This window comes from Python bivittatus, unplaced genomic scaffold, assembly GCF_059951505.1.
Source record: "Python bivittatus isolate LINGU-HERP-01145 unplaced genomic scaffold, Pbiv_v1 ctg000050_np1212, whole genome shotgun sequence".
NCBI lineage: Eukaryota > Metazoa > Chordata > Lepidosauria > Squamata > Pythonidae > Python > Python bivittatus.
Genome location: NW_028277033.1, coordinates 414,920 through 434,074, shown reverse-complemented (window position 1 = coordinate 434,074; position 19,155 = coordinate 414,920). Strand labels below are relative to the sequence as shown.

At 37.0% G+C, this 19,155-nt stretch overlaps 1 protein-coding gene across 4 annotated transcripts in view; it reads right to left on the bottom strand.

The window, feature by feature from the left end:
* Positions 1–19,155, bottom strand: part of PIK3AP1 (phosphoinositide-3-kinase adaptor protein 1) — an 81,576-nt gene that overhangs the window by 17,326 nt on the left and 45,095 nt on the right. For all 4 annotated transcript variants that reach the window (XM_088154552.1, XM_088154544.1, XM_088154560.1 and 1 more), the window contains 3 exons: positions 15,343–15,408; positions 11,694–11,887; positions 5,414–5,486 (listed from right to left, as the gene is read on the bottom strand). In XM_088154552.1, the coding sequence (XP_088010678.1) occupies positions 5,414–5,486; positions 11,694–11,887; positions 15,343–15,408 (333 nt within the window). The remainder of the gene's footprint in view (positions 1–5,413; positions 5,487–11,693; positions 11,888–15,342; positions 15,409–19,155) is intronic.

Here is a 19,155-nt window from a genome sequence, read left to right as displayed (position 1 = left end):
GGTTTTAGAAGAATATACTTTTCAATGGCTTTCTTATATGCAATATAAAGAAAAATTTAGATAAAAAAGAATTTGGATTTGAACAGAATAAATTAGAATTTGAAATTCAATTATGTGAAACAGATGAACACTTAATAGCAAAAATGTATAAATTATTGTTGAGAGAAGAAATGGTTGAAGAACAAGTTAAAGAATGCATGATTAAATGGGCAAAAAATATTGGGCATAATATACATATGCAGCAATGGGAAAATATGTGGTCTAAAGGATTAAAATTTACTTTATGTTATAATTTGAAAGAAAATTTTTATAAAATGTTGTATCGATGGTATATGACACCCCAAAGACTATCAAAGATGTATGGGACAATTTCCAACGTTTGTTGGAAATGTAACCAACAAGAAGGGTCGTTTTACCATATATGGTGGACATGTAAAATTGCAAAGAAATTCTGGATTCAAATACAAACCTTGATGCAGAGCATACTACAAATACAGATTCCATTTAAACCAGAACTATTCCTGTTGGGGATAATGGATTTTCAAATAGGAAAACATCTTATTAGAATTACTCAATACATGATTACCACAGCAAGACTTCTTTATGCACAATTTTGGAAAACCCAGACACTACCAGCAATACAAGAATGGTTGTTAAAACTGATGGAAATGGCAGAAAATGATAAACTGACTTGCTTATTAAAAGAAAACTCAAATAACTATTACCTTAAAGAATGGAAACCATTGATGGACTATTTGCAAAATGCAGGTGGGGTGAAGCTTACATGGGGATTTGAAGATTAGATTATAAATGTAATGGGATATGTTTTGACAAAGAATTACTCTTACTTAACGTATTAAAAACTAGCACTTATGATAGTCTTACTATTCCTAAGACCAGAGATAGATTGGAAGTTATCTATTTTTCATATCTTTTTTCTTTTTCTTTTACTTTATCTCACTTTTTCTTTTCTTTTTCTTTATAATTTGTATTTTCAATTTTCTTTTTCATTTCTAACTTTTAACTTTGTAACTTTAAAACTTCAATAAAATATTATTTAAAAAAATAAATAATTATTCAGGTAATTTTCTTATTTTTATTTATTAAAATTTTGTACCATCCAACTTTAACTTATATTTAAAAAGGTCTTCCATTTCCTGATTTAAGCAACTAGACATATTTGGGGCTCATTGGAATATAGATTGGATTTTAATGCTGATTCACATGAATATTTATCTTTATGGAAGAATTCTACTTTTAAAAAGATGGTAAGATGTTCTATTGGAAATTACAGTTGCAAAAAAAAGTATGTGAACCTTTTGGAATTTCATGGTGTTCTGCATTAATTTGTCATAAAATGTGATCTGACCGTCATCTAAGTCAAGAGTATTGACAAATATAATTGTGATGGAATGGAATTATGAAGGCCAGACTCAGGGAGAAAAACATTTTCTTTCATCTCCTGAGGCGAGAGGGAGAGATAAGAGGATGAGACTGGCACCTCCCCGAGGAATTCACAATGTTGTAGCTGGCATTACTTGGGAACTGGGGTTTCAGTTTGGAAAGATTCTTGCTAGAGGTTGTAGCTAATAAACATTGCTGGACTGAATTTACATGGTCTCTTGGAGTTCCTTGGGCTAGGCCTGACAATAATGTGTCTAAAATAATAACACAAAAACAATTCTGATCCTTCATGTCTTCATTGAGAATAACCATAAAAACCTCATAGTGCTAGTGGAAAAAGTATGTGAACCCTTGAGTTGACCTCAAAAAAGCTAACTGGAGTCAGGTGTTAGCATACCTGGAGTCTTGTTAAGAAAATGAGTTTGGAGGTGTGGACTAGAGCTATGTTGACTGATGAAAACCACTCGAATTTTTTGAGTTTGCTGCACACAAGAAGAATATGCTTATGTGAGCCATGCCTTGCCAAAAAGAGCTTTCAGAGGATCTACAATCAAGAATTGTTGATTTACATAAAGCTGGAAAGGGTTACACAGTGATTTCAAAGACCTTAGAAATTCACCAGTCTACAGTTAGGCAAATGATCTACAAATGGAGACACTTTGGGACTGTGGCTACTCTACCAAGAAGTGGGCGCCCAGTCAAAATGACCCCAAGAGCACAACGAAGACTCATCAATGAGGTAAAGAAACAACCCCGGGTGACAGCCAAAGATTTGAAGGCATCATTGGAACCAGCTAACATCTGTGTTTGTGAGTCTACAGTACGTAAAACATTGAACAAGCAGGGTGTCTATGGCGGGACACCACAAAGGAAGCCATTGCTGCATGCCTGAAGTTTGCGAAAGAGCACATTGACACTCCACAGCGGTATTGGCAAAATGTTTTGTGGACTGATGAAACAAAGATTGAACTATTTGGAAAGAACACGCAGCACTACATCTGGCGTAAAAAGGGCACTGCATGTCAGTGTAACATCAGTTTTTGAAAAGGATGTTTTTTTTATTAATCAAAAAATGTCACAATACATTTCCCTTTGGCAGGGGTTTAGATTTCACAATGTTGTATAAGAATAGACAATTTGTATGTGTAATTTGATATATATATTTAATGAATATATATTTAGGTGACATATATCATTTTAGAATGTTATTTCTTAGCGGATTGTTTTTTGTTTATTTTTCTTCTGTTGATATTATAATTTAATTACAAATTAATTTGTTGGATGTGTTTATATTACTTTGTTTTCTCCGTATTTTTTGAAAATTGTAATAGAATTACTATAAAAGTTATGGAAGTGAAATATCTGCAGTTATTTGTTCTTTATAAATTGCCTCTGATTTTCACTAAAACTTCCATAACTTTTTATTCAGAACAAAAATGTATATCAACTGCTATAGACTGTCACTCTGATTTTCATAAAAGGTCTCACAAACTAACTCCTGTTTTTGTTTCTCACCATATATGGGACTGGAACCTCCTTCTCCTATTCACTACTGCCAGAGCAAAATTTTCCAGCTATCTATAGCAGGAAAATGGCTGTACCATTATATTTATCCTATCCCCAATGTGGTTTCTATAATGCCTCTGTAAAGCTACAATATTGATTCTATTTAAAAAAATCCAGTCTTTTGTGAAAGTGTCTGAATGGCTACAGTATAGCCAAAGACAACTGATCATTTTATAACAATGTAATGTGGCTATTTATCAAAAGTTTATCTCAATCTTGCTTAAAACCAAATTGTGTAATGACCCTATTTTAGGACTGTTTACAAACAGCTTACAATGGCAATTCTATAGAGCATCCAAATAATAAAGTAATCTTTTAATTGTCAATCCAAGATAATTTTTTCCTAGGAACAAGAATAATTCATTTGGGCAGAAAGCATAAATCCCAAAAGGTGTGACAGTTCTTCCAAGGACTGGAAGGATTTATTTTCTGTTGTGAAGCCTCCTTTATTTTAATTTTAAAATGTTCTGCCTCTGTCATCAGCTGAAATGAGGCCAATTACTGTTCCAATGATTTGACCTTTTCCTCAAGAACAGATACGAACATTAGCTTACAGCTAGTATATGCTAGGTCTGTCAGCCAGGGTGACAGAGCCAAGCAATGCAGGTCACAACTTCAGTTTATTTTTGGTTTATTTTCTCTTTTCTTTCCTAAGACCCTACCAGTAAAAACATTTCCTCTTGTTTCCTTCTCAGGCTTTCAGATTAACTGAGTACAAAATCTTGATTTAGGAGGAAAATCTGCTAGAGACTTTTCCTTAAACTCTCATGCCAAACTCCCCTAACAAATTCATTTCTAATTTTCCTGTCCCCTTTTTAACTTGCTTAATTATATGCTCTCTGGAGCCTGTATCCCTTCTATTCTTCTTAAATATCCTGCTTATTTAATCACTCCATCATTTACAATTATAATGGTATATTCACAGCCTGATAAGGATTTAGGAGGTCACTAGAAAAACATTAACAGTAACTGTAGAACAGTAACACTAGAAAAACATTAACATTAACTACGTGGCATGGGTCCAGGTTACCTGAGGGACCGTCTCATCCCCATTGCATCAACCTGTCTCCTTGGCCCCACCAGCTGACATTCTCTTGCTGACAGGGTCAGGCAGAGAGGGCATGTTGCAGACCCTGTCAGCAAGAGAATGTCAGCTGGTGGGGCCAAGGAGAGCCTTCTCTGCTGTTGCCCCCACCCTTTGGAATATTCTCCCCCCAGAGGTGTGGCAGGCCCCTACCCTCCTGGTTTTCTGAAAAGGATTAAAGACCTGGCTCTGCCAGTGTCCATGGGGTGCTATGGGCTCTAACCATCCTTGGGGGTAGTTAGCACCCTGACGACGCTCTCTTGAATTAGTCACCAACTCTCCACCTTTCTTCGAAGTTATTTATTATTAGGACTGTTTTATATTGAATTTTAATGAATTTTATCTCTGCTGTAAAATGCCCAGAGTCATTTCAACAAGATGGGCGGTAACACATTTGATAAATAAATAAAAATAAATATATTTTGAAATTGTCTATTCTTTTTGAGCAATGGGAGCAACATTCATAATTCATAATCATATTTTTATGTTTATGTTTTTATGTATATGGGGGTTCTTGGGGTATTTTATATGTTTACATTAGCCATACAGAGTCTGTGGCAATGAGTGGCATAAAAGCAATGTAAATAAATAAATAGAAGAAGCATATAAATAGATGAAGCACTTATGCAGATGATTACTAACTTTATGTTCAGGAAAGGTATGGAAGAAAAGTGGTACAGATGCTTAAGAGCACCCCATCATGATCCATCACTATTGTTGCTGGCCAAAAACACCTCAGACTGATCTACCCATCATTATAGGCAGGACACAACAGCTTCTTGGTGTAATGAAGCTATTATACAAATGATACAAATCATGTAAAATGATGCAGGTGATATAATTGCATAATTCATCATTAAGCATTAAAATCAAGGTAAATTTAAATAACTGCATTGCTTCACCTGGACTACTTTGGATGCAATAGTTTGTACATTATTTCAGGGAGACATCAAGACAGAAATGTGGTTTCTTACACCCAATGTCTCCTAAAAGGGTGTGTGTGTGTGTGTGTGTGTGTTAAATCAAGTATTCACTGGGATATATAAAAAACTCACACTGATATAGCTATATTCTGATTTATCATGATTACAAATTTCATAGATATGATAGCTAGATAGATCTGTTAAAAACAAATGGAGCTAATTATTCTATGAAAATATAAGCACGGTATTCATTGTATCCTCATTGCTCCCACCTTGCTCAGATTTAGTGAATTTTCCTACCCATCCCAATAAAATGCTTTACAAAAATGTATCTGCCAGGATCAGGCCATTAACATGTGAGTTTCATAATTATATCTCCTTGGTTTTACACCAGTAGGATGGCTAATTGCTGTTATTAATTAGCTAAGGATTTTACCTGCACGCTTCCCAGTCTTTTCCTTTTCAAGCTGTCGTCGAGTGATGCTATCACGTAACCTTTTTAGATTTTCCTAGAAATGCAAAATTAAATTTTTAGGAATCTGACAAATGCATTATTATTATTCATAATGACATGCAAATCTGGCAAGAACTAATACAACTAACACAAAGTAGAGAGATTTTCATGACCAAGATAATTTTGTATACTGCTGATATTCACTCTTTTCCAATAATCTATTAGAAAATACTTCATAGGGAAAATATAGTATTTATCTCCTATCTAAACTTGTACTAATTTTCAATTTTAAAAAAATCCATTAGAGTAGCCCTAATTATAAAGATAAGGTGATATCAGGGTACTGTTCATCTACAGGTAGTCCTCGCTATCCGACCACAATTGGGACCGGAATGTAGGTTGGTAAGCAATGTGGTCGTTAAATAAATTATCACATGACTGCTTCGCTTGGTGACTGCAATCCCAGCATTCCTAGCTGTGGTTGTTAAGCAAGAATCATGGGTTATTAAGCAGACGGAGTCCCAGGTAAGGAGCATGGGGATGCCTCAGGGGTGTGTGGGGGAAGCCCAGCACAGGCCAGGTGCAAGTTGGGGAGGCACTGGGAGGCCTGGCAAAGGCAATGTGCAGCACAAAGCTGCAGCCGCCCCAGCAGCACTTACGACTACAGGGGCACTGCAACTCCTCCCACCCGCCTATCTCCCCATCTATGCCCTTTTGGCTGCCCTGCACAGTGGCACTTGGCGGCCGCAGCACCATGGCTGGGACTAAAGTAGAGGATCAAGGCCTTCAGCAGTCTCAGCCAGCTGCCACCGCCCCCAGGCCTTGACTGAAGCCACGCATCCCATACCGTCTGCAAGCCATACCTCTCATTCCTTCCGTAAAGCTGGCATCCCATTCTAGCGATCCTTCGGAAACCTTCTGGTCTTCCCCAGGTCTCACAAGAATGGGACGCCAGCTTTACAGAAGGAAGGAGAGGTGTGGCTTGCAGAAGGTATGGGACACATGGCTTCAGGAAGGAATGGGACGACAGGACGACAGGTTTAGAGAAGGAATGAGAGGCATGGCTTGCAGAAGCTATGGGACATGTGGCTTCAGGAAGGAATGGGGTGACAGGACGCTAGGTTTAGGGAAGGAACATGAGGAATGGCTTGGGGAACAGAGTGAGGTGACAAAGGCCAGTGGTATGGGGCATGAGACAGTATTTCTCAGTGGCAGTGGTGGCATTGGGGCTGAAGTTGAGGCCTAGGGGCAGTGGCAGCTGACTGAGACTGCTGAAGGCCTCAAGTCTCTACTTCAGCCCCAGCCCTGGCATTGCCACCAACAAGTGTTGCTGTGCAGGGCAGCCAAAAGGGCATAGATGGGGGGAGATGGGCAAGTGGGGGGAGTTCCATCGCCCCTGAAGTCGTAGGTGTGGGGCAGCTGCCAAGCATCCAAATTTTGATCATATGAGCACAGGGGTGCTGCAACAGCTGAATCTTCAGGCATGGGTTGTAAGTCTATTTTTTCAACTCCACCTAATTTTGAACAGTCACTGAACAAATGGTCATTAAGCAAGGACTACCTGTATTTGCTTAGGAAGAGGTACTGAGAGTATAGAAAGAGCTGTGCTGGTTCAAAACAAAGGTATATCTTGCCCAAAATTCTGTCCCAAAGGCTATTAGTAAGACATGAACACAATAGTACCTTCCTCACTAGGTATGCCATGGAAAAAAAGCTTCCTGCATCTTCCACTATTCAGCATTATTTCTAGTATTATAAGTGGGTAAAAATCTCCATTTCCAATTTTTTCCAAATTCCACGCTTCCATCTATCTATCATATTCTCAATTACTTGCCTTGTTTCTCAGCTAAACATTATAATCCTACATCATAGAAGAGAACTCAAGTCTTTTAATAATCTTGCTTCTCATCTAATCCTTATTCTCCTCTAGTGCTATAGTAAAATAATAATAGCTTTTTCTTTACTCTTTTTGTATTATCTTCAACAAAGATTTGTCCTTAACAGAAAAGCCACACATTTAAAATGGTACTTTCACTGAGTCACATGGAACCATCTTAGTTCAGATCTGGAAAATGTATGTATGTGTGTATGCATGTTTTGCCCTTAGTGTGAATCACTTTATATTTGCTTATATTGAACTACAGTTGCCATTTTAGATCCATTCCTTGAGACTGGAGAAGAATGGATTTTTGGACTCTTTCACTGAATATCATTTGATATTGACAGTGAACGTGGGCACTTCATTGCTAGATCACAATGTCCACATTCTTGCTGATTTTCTTAATGCTGCTTAATTTTCTGAATATTCTTAAGATTAGTACAAAATAATTTATCTTTACTAAAGATAGGCTGATATCCCTTTCAGCAAATAGTAATTTTTTCTGTAAAAACTTTTTCTGCCAATTTACTTAGAATGGATTTTACGTAGAATTACTTGTCATTTCATTGATCTTTAAAAACAACAACAATTTCAAGGACAGATTTAATTTTTTTAGTATTAGCTATTTCCTAAATTTTTAAAAATCTGAAATAACCATCATCTGGACCCAGTGATTTTTATTATTATAATTGTTATTATGGTTTGCATGTATATCCTAGCTCTCTTCTGAGAGCAATGATTCATTTTATTCTGTGGTTTGACACAGTTTGGCCAAAGTCACCCAATATGGTTTAACTTGGATGTACCCAATCTAAGTCTCACACTATACTATCCTGTTGCTGTTTTGTTTTGGTTTTTTCCCAGTTTATCTGGGAAGATCACCACTATTTACCTAGACTCCCTTCTTGAACATTTCAGTTCAGATCTGGGTATTTCTATTAAACTTTTTCGCAGGGAAGAAAGGCATAATGAATCAATTTCTCTGCAATCTCCTTATCCACTCCACTATTATACAACAGTCCAACTGCTTGGATGGACAGATGGATGGAGAGAGAGAGAAAGAGAGAGATAGAAAACTTCATTTTAGTCAATGACCAGTTTGAAACAAGATATATTGTAACTAAATCCAGCCAGGTAACATACTTTTGTATACATAAAATATTGTACTCTATTAATACCAGGATTGAAAACTAAAAGTTAATAATTAACTTTTTAACTTAAACTTAAAAAGTTAATAATTAACTGCAAGTGAAATCTAAAACTAGATAACTGAATCTATAGTGCAATATATTAGCAATATAACAATAAGCTACTGTGAAACCTGATAATCTAAAATATTTACATCAATTGTATGTTACAATTGATAATTTGTTCATACATGACCAAAGATTGGAGCAAATATTAAGATGTTAATAATGTAGACCAGAAGTTAGTTGTTTGAGTACATTTGCAGCTAATGTGCAAAACCTTTGCTTCATTAAGGCTGTTCTTATCTGACAGAAGGAAATTAACATAAGGTTCTCAGACTGGCTTGGAGCATATAACAACAGAAGAAAAAATAGTCTTCTTCAGATATCATTACAAAAAGAATAGTGTAACAGCAAATGGAAGATGGATTCATTTGAGATTACAGAGCCAGTTTGGTCTAGTGGTTAAAGCTCCAGGCTAGAAACCAGGATGTGAGTTCTAGTCCCGCTTTAGGCATGAAAGCTGGCTGGGTGACTTTGGGCCAGTCATTGTTTCTCAGCCCCCTACATCAGGCTTGGGTGACAAGCCAGTCGGTCAGTTCCTATCACAACCAACGGATCAACATTTGGTTGATCCGAAAAAAGTGGACCTTGTACCTGCAGGAAAAATGCTAGGAAGAAAAAAAAATTCAATTGGAACATCACCCCAAACAGCAGGTTCAGATAGCGGTGTGAACTTTGTTTAATCTCCCTTATAAAAGTGCTGAAGGCAAGGTATTCTATCTTTCTATGAAGAGAAACCCGAGTCTTAAAGGACCACACTTAGATACTAATCTATTACCCATCAAAGCTTCCTAAATGTTTTAGTGAAGACCATTACTTTAGTTTTCTGGAAGTTTATTACAAGTTTTTTTCCCATGCAACAGCACACTAGGCTGTTAAGTTCATGACTGAGGCAAGTTGGAGTCCTTGAAATGAAATCATCTGCATAAAACAAGAATGGGACATTTTTGTCTGCCCTTCTAGGGGGATGAGAGTTTGGACCTGAGAGTGAATTCATCTGTAACTTGAACAAAGAGGAAGCTAGGATATATCCCTATCTAACTCCCCTATACACAAGGATTGGGTTTTATTATAGGTCTTGTGGTCAATCTTATTTTACTCCTAGAACCTGTATGCAAATTCTAGATAAGGAATGGTATCTATAAATCAGTATCAAATTCCATAAGTTTTTCCCATAGAAGTGGTCGCAAAATTGAATCAAATGCTGATTTAAAATCAGCAAAGACCACAATCTGGAGGTAATTTTCCAGACTGATGAATGTATGAGAAAAGTAAGGCCAAAGCAGGGCACACCAATTAATATGAGATTTCAGCATTTGAGGCAGGATATGGTCACAGCCAGGAGCCTTCCCTGGTTTAAGTCTGTTGATAAGTGTTTTCACTTCAAACACCAAAACTGATGGCCAATCTGGAGGAGTTTTTATTATTTGGGTGTGAAACAACCATAGATTAATCTGGCTGAGATTCACATAGAGTTCAAAAGTGAGCTTCCCAAACCTCCATGAGAATCTGACTTGACATGATGTAAACTGTCCTCAACCTGCTCTTCTACAATGTGCCAGAACAGAGAGGGATTTGAATCTTCAGCTGCAATAAACCACTGTCACCATGGTTTCACCAAGACCTCTCTTTCCTTCATTTTCGAGAGAGAGAGAAAGAGATTCCCCTAGTAATCTACGTATTTATATTTGTGCAGGGTCTTGTTGGTATAGTTTGTAAAAGCTAATTAGAACTCTTGTGGCAACCATGTACTCCTGGTCAAACTATGTTGTTGATCTGTACTATAAATTAGGTTTAAACCTCTCCATCTGCTTTGCGATATATTTCTGGAGATTTTAAATAAGAAGGATGTGACTTTCAAATAACTGGGGGCCTGTCCTGATAGTTCCCATCACTGCATGATTCTACTTCATTTAAGATTTTAGGGAAGAAAATATCCCAGTTTTAGTCCTACTTAATATGTGAGGTTTGCGTTTCTACAAATGGAAGATTTGCTAGTTTAAAGGGGAGGTAAATCTTTAAATTAGAAAGAAATTATCACTATCTGGGCATGGCTCAATTTTCATAGAATTTACAGTGGTAAGTTGATTAGAAGATATCAGCCAATCATTGGCCTTTGAAATAGAAACCCCAACTAGTATGTAAATTCCACAGGGCAATCTCCTACTACAGCCCCATTTAAAATCAATTAAATCAAAACAATTGGCCAGTCTTATTAGGAAAATTGTGCAAGGTTGCAAATCCCATCCTTAGCTATGCAAGGAGGAAGGAAACAAAATTCCCTCTTTTGCCTCAGGAGGGAAACTGATAGGAAGAACTACATCTGGTTCCATTCAAGCATTGAAATCCCTACCCAGTATGGCAGAAGCTGAAGGATTAGACACAAAACAATCTTCCAAATAATTGTTGAGCTCTTTCCATAGATGTCTAACTTGTCAGTGTTTGTGAAGAGGTGAAGGTATACATTTAATAAAAATATTGAAATACCTTTCATATGCAAGTGCAGGCTGTTGCCCAATACACATGATGTGGCGGGGGGGGCAGGTATTCACTGTCTGGAAAGCTACTGAGATGAATATTGCTAGCTTCTTTATGTCTGCCTCCTCCCTCACTTGACTAATATAGCTAATATAGGAACCATCTGTACTGAGTTCTTCTAAAGCCCAAGTCTCTTGTAAAAAAGGATGTCAAGACCAGATAAAAACTTGATTAAAAAGGTATCTCCTTCCCAGATAGATATTGTTATGGAGGGGGCAACTATACAAGAAGAATAAGTTTAATTCATAAAAACCTTCCTCTCACCCCACTGTTCATAGCTGAAGCAACTGAGGGGACATCCTCCACTAGGACAAAAAGCTTTCAAGTTGTCACAAGTCACCCTAAGAGATTTTTGAGATAAATCAGAAGATTTGTCCATCCTAGAGAATGTTTTCACCATTTTAGCCCTTTCATATTTAAATAGCTGAGTTCTCTTTAAAAACTATGCTATTTACAGAAAAATAGGGAGCAGAGATTATAGCAGTTAACTTTTCCTGCAATGACAAAAACAGACACATTAAGAATAATGTGAAACATAAGATGGACTAGATTTAGTAATGAGATTTTTTAATTTTCATCCCTTTGAAATACATACCTGTTGATAGCGAAATGATTCTGCTCTCTTCTTTTGATTTAACTGCCACTCTTTGAAACACAGGACAGCTTCATCTACAGTGAGCATCCCCAGCTTCACTTGCTCTTGTAAAGTAATCAGCTGCCTCTGACCTGGAGTTTTCATCCCAGCAAATGGGTCATATATATTATGTTGAAGCTGGTTTGAAACTGAATCTATTGGTTCCAAAAATAATAATAAAAAAAAATAGAATTGGAAAAATCCCATCTTCATGTTATTCTCTCACAGGGCATATTACATAGCTAGATCATGAACTTTAAATCAAAGTCATCTATACTCTAACTAAGGACTGTTGCTTTCCAGGACATGAGTGTGCTGAATGAGCTAAGAGAGACAGCAAATGGGATATTTGTGTGTGACTTTAACAAGAAAGAAGAGGAAGAAGATAGTGGAAGAATGAAGGAGGCAGAGACTGCTGACTGACTGTTGTGCTGTTGCTTGCTTTTTCCTGAGTCTGCTGATTGTCCATTTTGTTTCTGATTGCTTACTATGTGTGATTGTAGTTTGGGTGGGGACTGGGGTGGGCTTCATTACTAATCATCCAGTGATCACATTCCCTCAGCTCTGTGGAAGAGCTTAGTCCAGGCTTGGACTCTTCCAGAGAAACAGCTTCCAAGAGCTTATGTCTAGAGCAAGCTAACACAAGAGTTTTCATAGGAGTTTGGCAAGGAGAGACACCAATCAATTTAAAGCAGCATGGAAAGTGAAGGAAGCTTCACAGTAATCTGCAAGCTATGGGCAATGTTTGTCCTTCCATCTAAAGAAAACTCAAACTATACTTGCTCAAAATGCAAGCTTTTATAGTTACTGGAGAGAAAAAAGTAAAGCAGCCCGAGGAGAGTTTCTACACTGAAACACACAAGAGAAGATGTGAGAAGTTCTAGACAGGATAGATAAAACTCCTCAATGGGGCACAGAGGGGAAATGAACACCAGAGAACGTGAAGTTAAACACGTAGAAGCATGTGATCAGGAGGCTTTCAGTGACAACAGAGCTCAGCAGCCAATATCAGGCTTGAGCAGGCCTTGCCAAGCATCATAGAATGGAACACCAGCATCATAGAACAGGGCAGGACACACTGCACTCCCCACCCCCCACCACCATGGTTGAAGAAACCCAAGAACTATTTTGAGGAAGGTGTATGTTGTGAGAGGAACCAAGACTGCAGTGTATAGGCCTGATATGATGTTATGGGAGAATCCTGCAACTGGACAACTGTGGATGGTGCAGTCAAGAATATGTTGGGTTCCTCAAACAAGGACTGTGCTACCTATATGTTGGTTTTCTGGGAAGAGATAGGCTCTGAAAAGGACATGATAGGCAGACATCAAGAGATAGACTAGATGACTTTTGAAGAACCTTACAAGTCAATGATTCTATGAATCAGGAATCCTGGGACTAATGAGTGATTGTACGAAATGCTTATCAATACATCACATGTTGAAGCATCCCTTTAAATGTTTCAACAGGATACTGTGAGGAGCAGATAGATTTTGTGATGTAGGACACCATTCCCAGACTACAGCATTGTTGGAGACGATCAGTGAAATAATATCTGTACAATTGTAACAGCAGCACAAAGGGACTGTGAGTCTTCTTTTCTGTTACTCTTAGTTCCTTTTACAAGAACTGCACTATTTATTTAATTAATTTTTAAAAGTAATTTTTATTGAAGAGATTTTTTTACATAATATAAGCAATACAAATTTAAAGAAAAAAAGAAAAGTGAAGAAAAAAGAAAGAAAAAAAAAGAAAAAAAATATAAGCAAGCTTCCAATCTTCTTTACAGCAGTTAAAAATACATTTATATTTTATACTCTCTCTATATAGTTATATTGTGGCTCCCTTCTTTCCACATTCTACCCTTTCTCATTGTCAAACCCATATATCACAAGTTCATTTTTTTCCGTTTTCAGCAAAAAGTCCATAAAGGGTTTCCAGTCACTGACAAATGTAGCTGTTGTCTTTTCCCTAATCAAGCAAGTCAATTTTGTCATCTCTGCAAATTCCGTCATCTTCACCCACCATTCCTCCATTCTGGGTATTTCAGAGTTTCTCCATCTGTAGATTCTTCAATTTTTTTAACTTCTTCTTTCATTTCCTCTTTCCTCTTTCCAAATCTTTCTTCTATTCTCCCTTCAAATGCAGCCAGATCACTTTTAACAGATTTGACAGATTCAGATACCTTCTTCCCCATCTCTTCAAACATTTTTTGTAATATCTCTGGGGTAATCTCCTTTTCTGTTGGTTGTTGTAACAATCCTCTTCTCCCTTTATCAAGTTTTGCAGCTTTCCAGGTAGTTGCCATACTTTTATGGCGAAAGTAAATGGGAGGTTTTTCTCTATTTTTTCTCTCTTCTATGTCCTTAAGGATTTAATCCAAACTGGCACTCCATAGTTCTGGACACACAGTCTGTAGTTCTGGTCACACAGTCTATCTCATATTACATTTATCTCTTTGTTTTGTAAAATCCACCAACTGTCTTTTCCCTTTGATATTAAACAATCAACACTCCCATGAAGGCACGGTCTATTTGTCAAATTATTTTCAAATAGTATCAAAAGCACTTTCGCCAAAATAGTAAGTCTTTCAAATTTAAACTGTCCCTTTTATCTGTTTATAACTTTCTTAGGTCAGAATCTTATTAAGCTTTATGCTGTTAATTTAAAATTCTTTAAATTATTTTCCTTTTTTCTTTCTTTAATCCAGAATGAAGGCTGACTCACCAAGTGGTTTTTTTTCTTTATCCTCTGGTCTGAAGATCTCTCTTTAACTGTAAATTGATTATATCCCAATGTGATTAAGACAGTGAGGCACTGAGTGAATCCAGTGTCCTTAGAAGACTGTACTGCCGTTGCAAGCGTGCTGCACTGGCTCTTCCTCGACACTTGGCCACTCAACTCATGAGTCGACTGCAGGAACCTTGGATTCCTGTGGTCTCCTCATGAGGAGTAGCCGTGTGGAGTACAGGTGGGGGATTTCTCGGTCTCTCCTTATCCAGAGAGGCTCTGCCGGCCAGAATTTGTTGTCTGGCGTTGGTCACCACCACAACACCATCTCCACTTCGCCGGAGATGTCTTAGTCTGCCATGAACCTCATCCAGAATCTTCTATTTATTTAAGACCAAAATAACCACATGAGAAAGCAATAAAATCAATTATAAATATCAAGAAATTTGCACAGCTGAATTCACGAAAATACTGAAGTTCCCAACACTACAACAGAATTTAACATTTGATGATGGAATAAATTTGGCAACTCTTCTAGAAATGTCTGGAGACCTGTCAGGTAAGAGTAAGTGTAAGAGAGTACTCTTTTCTGAGATAGTGTAGAAATGGGAAGGAGAGGTGTTATTAAGTCAACTCACCACTCGATATAGAAGAGGGACCACACCAATGTCTACTTGCATGGCTACTTATGTTCCTATAAGATGACAACTCTCAGATCACATTGCTGTTTCTTGATTTAGATGCCCTATTTTCTAAATTCATATCACCACAGTAACTAATGTGGTTCAGCTATGCTAATCTATGATGAATAACATTAACCCTTAATAAAACTCTTAATAACCTGTCAAGAAACTGGAAAAATGCTGTAATCTTGACTCACCTTTGCCAGTATTTGCTGTAGAAACATAAAGATTCCCAGATTTCTCTTGATCTTTTCCTGCAAATACTGAACAAATACAATTTATTTAGAACATTTCAAAGGTACCTCATAATACAAAGTTGTACAGGCAGTGCATATTTAAAAAGTTATAAATAGGATTGAGATATAAATCAAACATAACAAAAGAAATATAAATACAATTAGAAACAAAACGCAGAGGAATGTCCAAAATTAAAATACATATTTTAAAAGTGAGAGTTCTAGAGTTTATAAGTTATTTAAAAGATATAGGTGAGCAGAAATTTCTTCACCGTAAGACGAACTTTTAAAGACATAAGATGGCATAACTGATTTAGACCCATTTTCACCAATACAAACCCTGGGAGAACTATCTTTCTGAGCAATTCTTTCCTGTGGATCAAAGAGAATTTGTTTAAAAAATCCCTTCAATTGAGCTATTAGATCAGGAAATAAGATGGGAAGCTATACTTTATTGCTGGTTCAGCCTGTGCTAACAATACTAAGAAAATTATTATTGTAAACTCCGAGGAAAAGGATGCAGAGCGTTGGATTTAAAATCTGAATTCCATTATGTATCTCATATAAAAACATCAGGACTTCTATAACTGCACTATCAAAACTTAACAATGAGATAAGCATTTATATATATTTCAAGCAGCTAACTTACTATAACACCTATCCAAGCTTTCTTAGTGTACATTAGACTAAATTTGGGGTGGACATCTCTTTAGGCAACAAAGGCATAGCAGAAATGTTTGTCAAATGACTAACCTTGCCCCCTTTTCTGACAGAGTTAGTAGCTTAATAAATTAGGGGAATGCCATGGATATAGTGTACCTTAACCAGAGCAAAGCATTTGACATGATAAATTGTTAATGAAATGGTCAAATACAAGCTAGATGGTAGCAGTGTAGATGGATGCAGCTGCTTAAAAGGCAAATGCTATTATGGAATATGATTACCAAGTGCATAGAGTCCAGATCCCAGATAATAATTGCCCCTTCTGCTCTGCCTTACTCATGCCTCACTGGAATTCTATGTTCAGTTTTGGACACCACAATTGAAAAAGGACATCTACAAACTGGAGTGAGCTAAAAGAACAACAGCCAAGATAGGGATGTAACTGGAAACCAAGTCATATTAGGAATAGTTAAATGAACTGGTTAAGTTTAGCCTACAAAAAAGATAACTAAGGAGAGACAGCACATCATTTTTCAGGTATCTAAGAGGTTGTCATATAAAAGAGAGAATAGTCATTGTCTGTTACCCAAGAGGCTATTACCACAACTAATGGGTTAAACTTCTAGAAAAGTAGATTCAGGTTATATATCAGAGGTATTTGCTGATGACAAAAGCTGTCAACCAGTAGAATAAGTTGGTTCATGAAATGATATGTTCCCCTTCCCCAAAAGTCTTTAAATATAGGCTGGATAGCTATGTGCCCAAAATGCTTTAGCAGATCCTGCAATGAGTAAGGGATTGACTAAATTGCCTCTGAAGTAACTTACAATTCTAGGAATCTATGAAGACAGAAAATTATACATTTGACAGCTGTCATGTAATTACTATAGTGAACATCATACGTCACTCAGAGGAGATGTCCATCAGGCTGCTGTGATTTCCCTAACTGTAATAACTTGAGTAACTACAATTATAGAAATCACAGCAGCCTGATGCACATCTCCATGTGTTTTACACAAATAGCATATAGCAATGGTATGGAAACTTCCTTGTTAACCTCCTTCCATATTATTCCTTCCCTACATAAAACATCCTCATCTGTTCAGAAAACAAAGAAAGGAAGATTTATGATAACCTTTTGTGACATTCATAGTCCTTATTTTTCAAACATCCTGATTGGTAATTAGAAGCATGCAGAATAGCATTTATGTATGCTAATTATACATGAGCATTAAAGCAATTTTGACACTGTTCTTTGTCCCTTGGAAAATTTTCATCTCTTTGACCAAAACGTAACTCATTAATTTGTATCCCTTCTGGACTCTGTTAATATTATCAAAAGCACTGTTTCCTTCCTTACCCCTTTCTGTGGAATCAAATCTGCTTTTATGGTACAGGTTTTTCCCTGTGCTGCTAGACAATATTCACCACTGAGGTCTCTTGTCTGTAAAATATGCAGTAAGAACTGATTACTAAAGAACTCTGAGAAGAAGAGGAGGACAGCAATGGAGGTGTAATGGCCAGCAGTGAATATGGATCTAGACAGTAGTGACTGCTGAACATTAGCTTTTGGTTAAAGAGAAACGGGGCATGGTAAATCTACAATGGACTGGCTGTGTTTACACTGCTTAAGGCTTGTTAGTTGGAGAGTGGCCTAAAGACCACAGAGCAGAGAAAGTCAAGCCCAGAGAAGATTGCTGAAGACCTGAAAAGGAGAAGGCATTGTGGGACATGGTCTACACTTCACAGATGGTCCTGTAGGGAATTAAGATGATGGAAGATAAAAGATTTTGCCAGCCTGGAAAAAGCCAGCTGCCAGCCTTTTCTAATTCTAGAGAACAGCAGTTAGTGTGTTTAGAAGCATACAGAGGTACATATATGCTAAATTAAAAGTATATCATGCAGACTTATAGGCTGTTAGAGAAACTTTAAGTAGGATGAAAAAAGTTTAGTTCTACTACAGTTTAAAATCTCAGATAGCCTCATTTATCTTTGAAAGGGCAGAAGAAAGAGTATTCTGGAATGTAATATTCTGGTTGTAAATTAAGCTTTCAAATCTTGATGAGAAAATTGAAACTAGATGCTGGCTGTTTGTTTAATAAAGGGGAAAAAATGAAGTGGTGCATTGCACTGAGTTTTCTTTCAAATACTGAGAACCTATAGTAAGTCCTGGTCACACTTTTACTTCTTTATACAGCATGCTGTCAAGCTGCACATAGCTGGCAAGCTCAAGAAGTTAGAACCATACAGATTTCACAAAAGCATATTTAATGCTAGTCAAAATTTTAAAAAACGAACCTTGAAAACGTAAAAATAAGTTTTCAGGCAACTCAATTGAGGCTCAATTTGAAATATATCCCTCCCACAGCCCCCAACTCTGGGCCATGTTGCCTCTTCTCACACCCACTGAACTCTTCTTCTTCCTCCGCATCCCACATGCCTGGTTCCTGCAATCCCCCTCCCCACATGCAAATCTTTGAGTTTCCTACACATTTGTTTTGGTTCCTTGTAGCAGAGAATTACCAATGATGATAACTTTTACTTAGTCTTCTAGTAGAGCAAAACTACATTCTCTCTACCCTCTAGAGATCTATTCTTCTGTTTCCTGTTCTGCAGCATCTCTTTTTCTTTCTCTGAAGGCTCAGAACCTGTTCCTTTTCTGACAGCCTGAAAACAGAACCTAATGTGTAAAGTACTTTAATGTTTCTTGTTTCTGGTTGTCAACACTCATTTACTAGGCTTGCTCCCTTGTCTGATTGTCTTCCAGAGTTGGATTTTCAGTTTCTGTGTAACTCCTCCATGGTAGTAAATTAAACAATGAGGACTCCATATATTAGGTAAACTTTTCTTTAGCTTCATATATTTAATATATATTAAGTCAATTCCATAGATATTTTACAGTTTTCTTCAAACTACTACTGGAATGCACTAGAATGTACTGCTTGCAGAAATGGTTACCAGAAGACATAGACAGGGATTGAGAGACAAACAAGAAGACCTTAGAAAGAAGGTATGTAACTATAAACAATGGATATGACTAGCACTAGTTTAGGGTTTACATAGCGCTCCTGTCACCTGGAATTATTTCATCTTCTTAGTATAGGATCACCA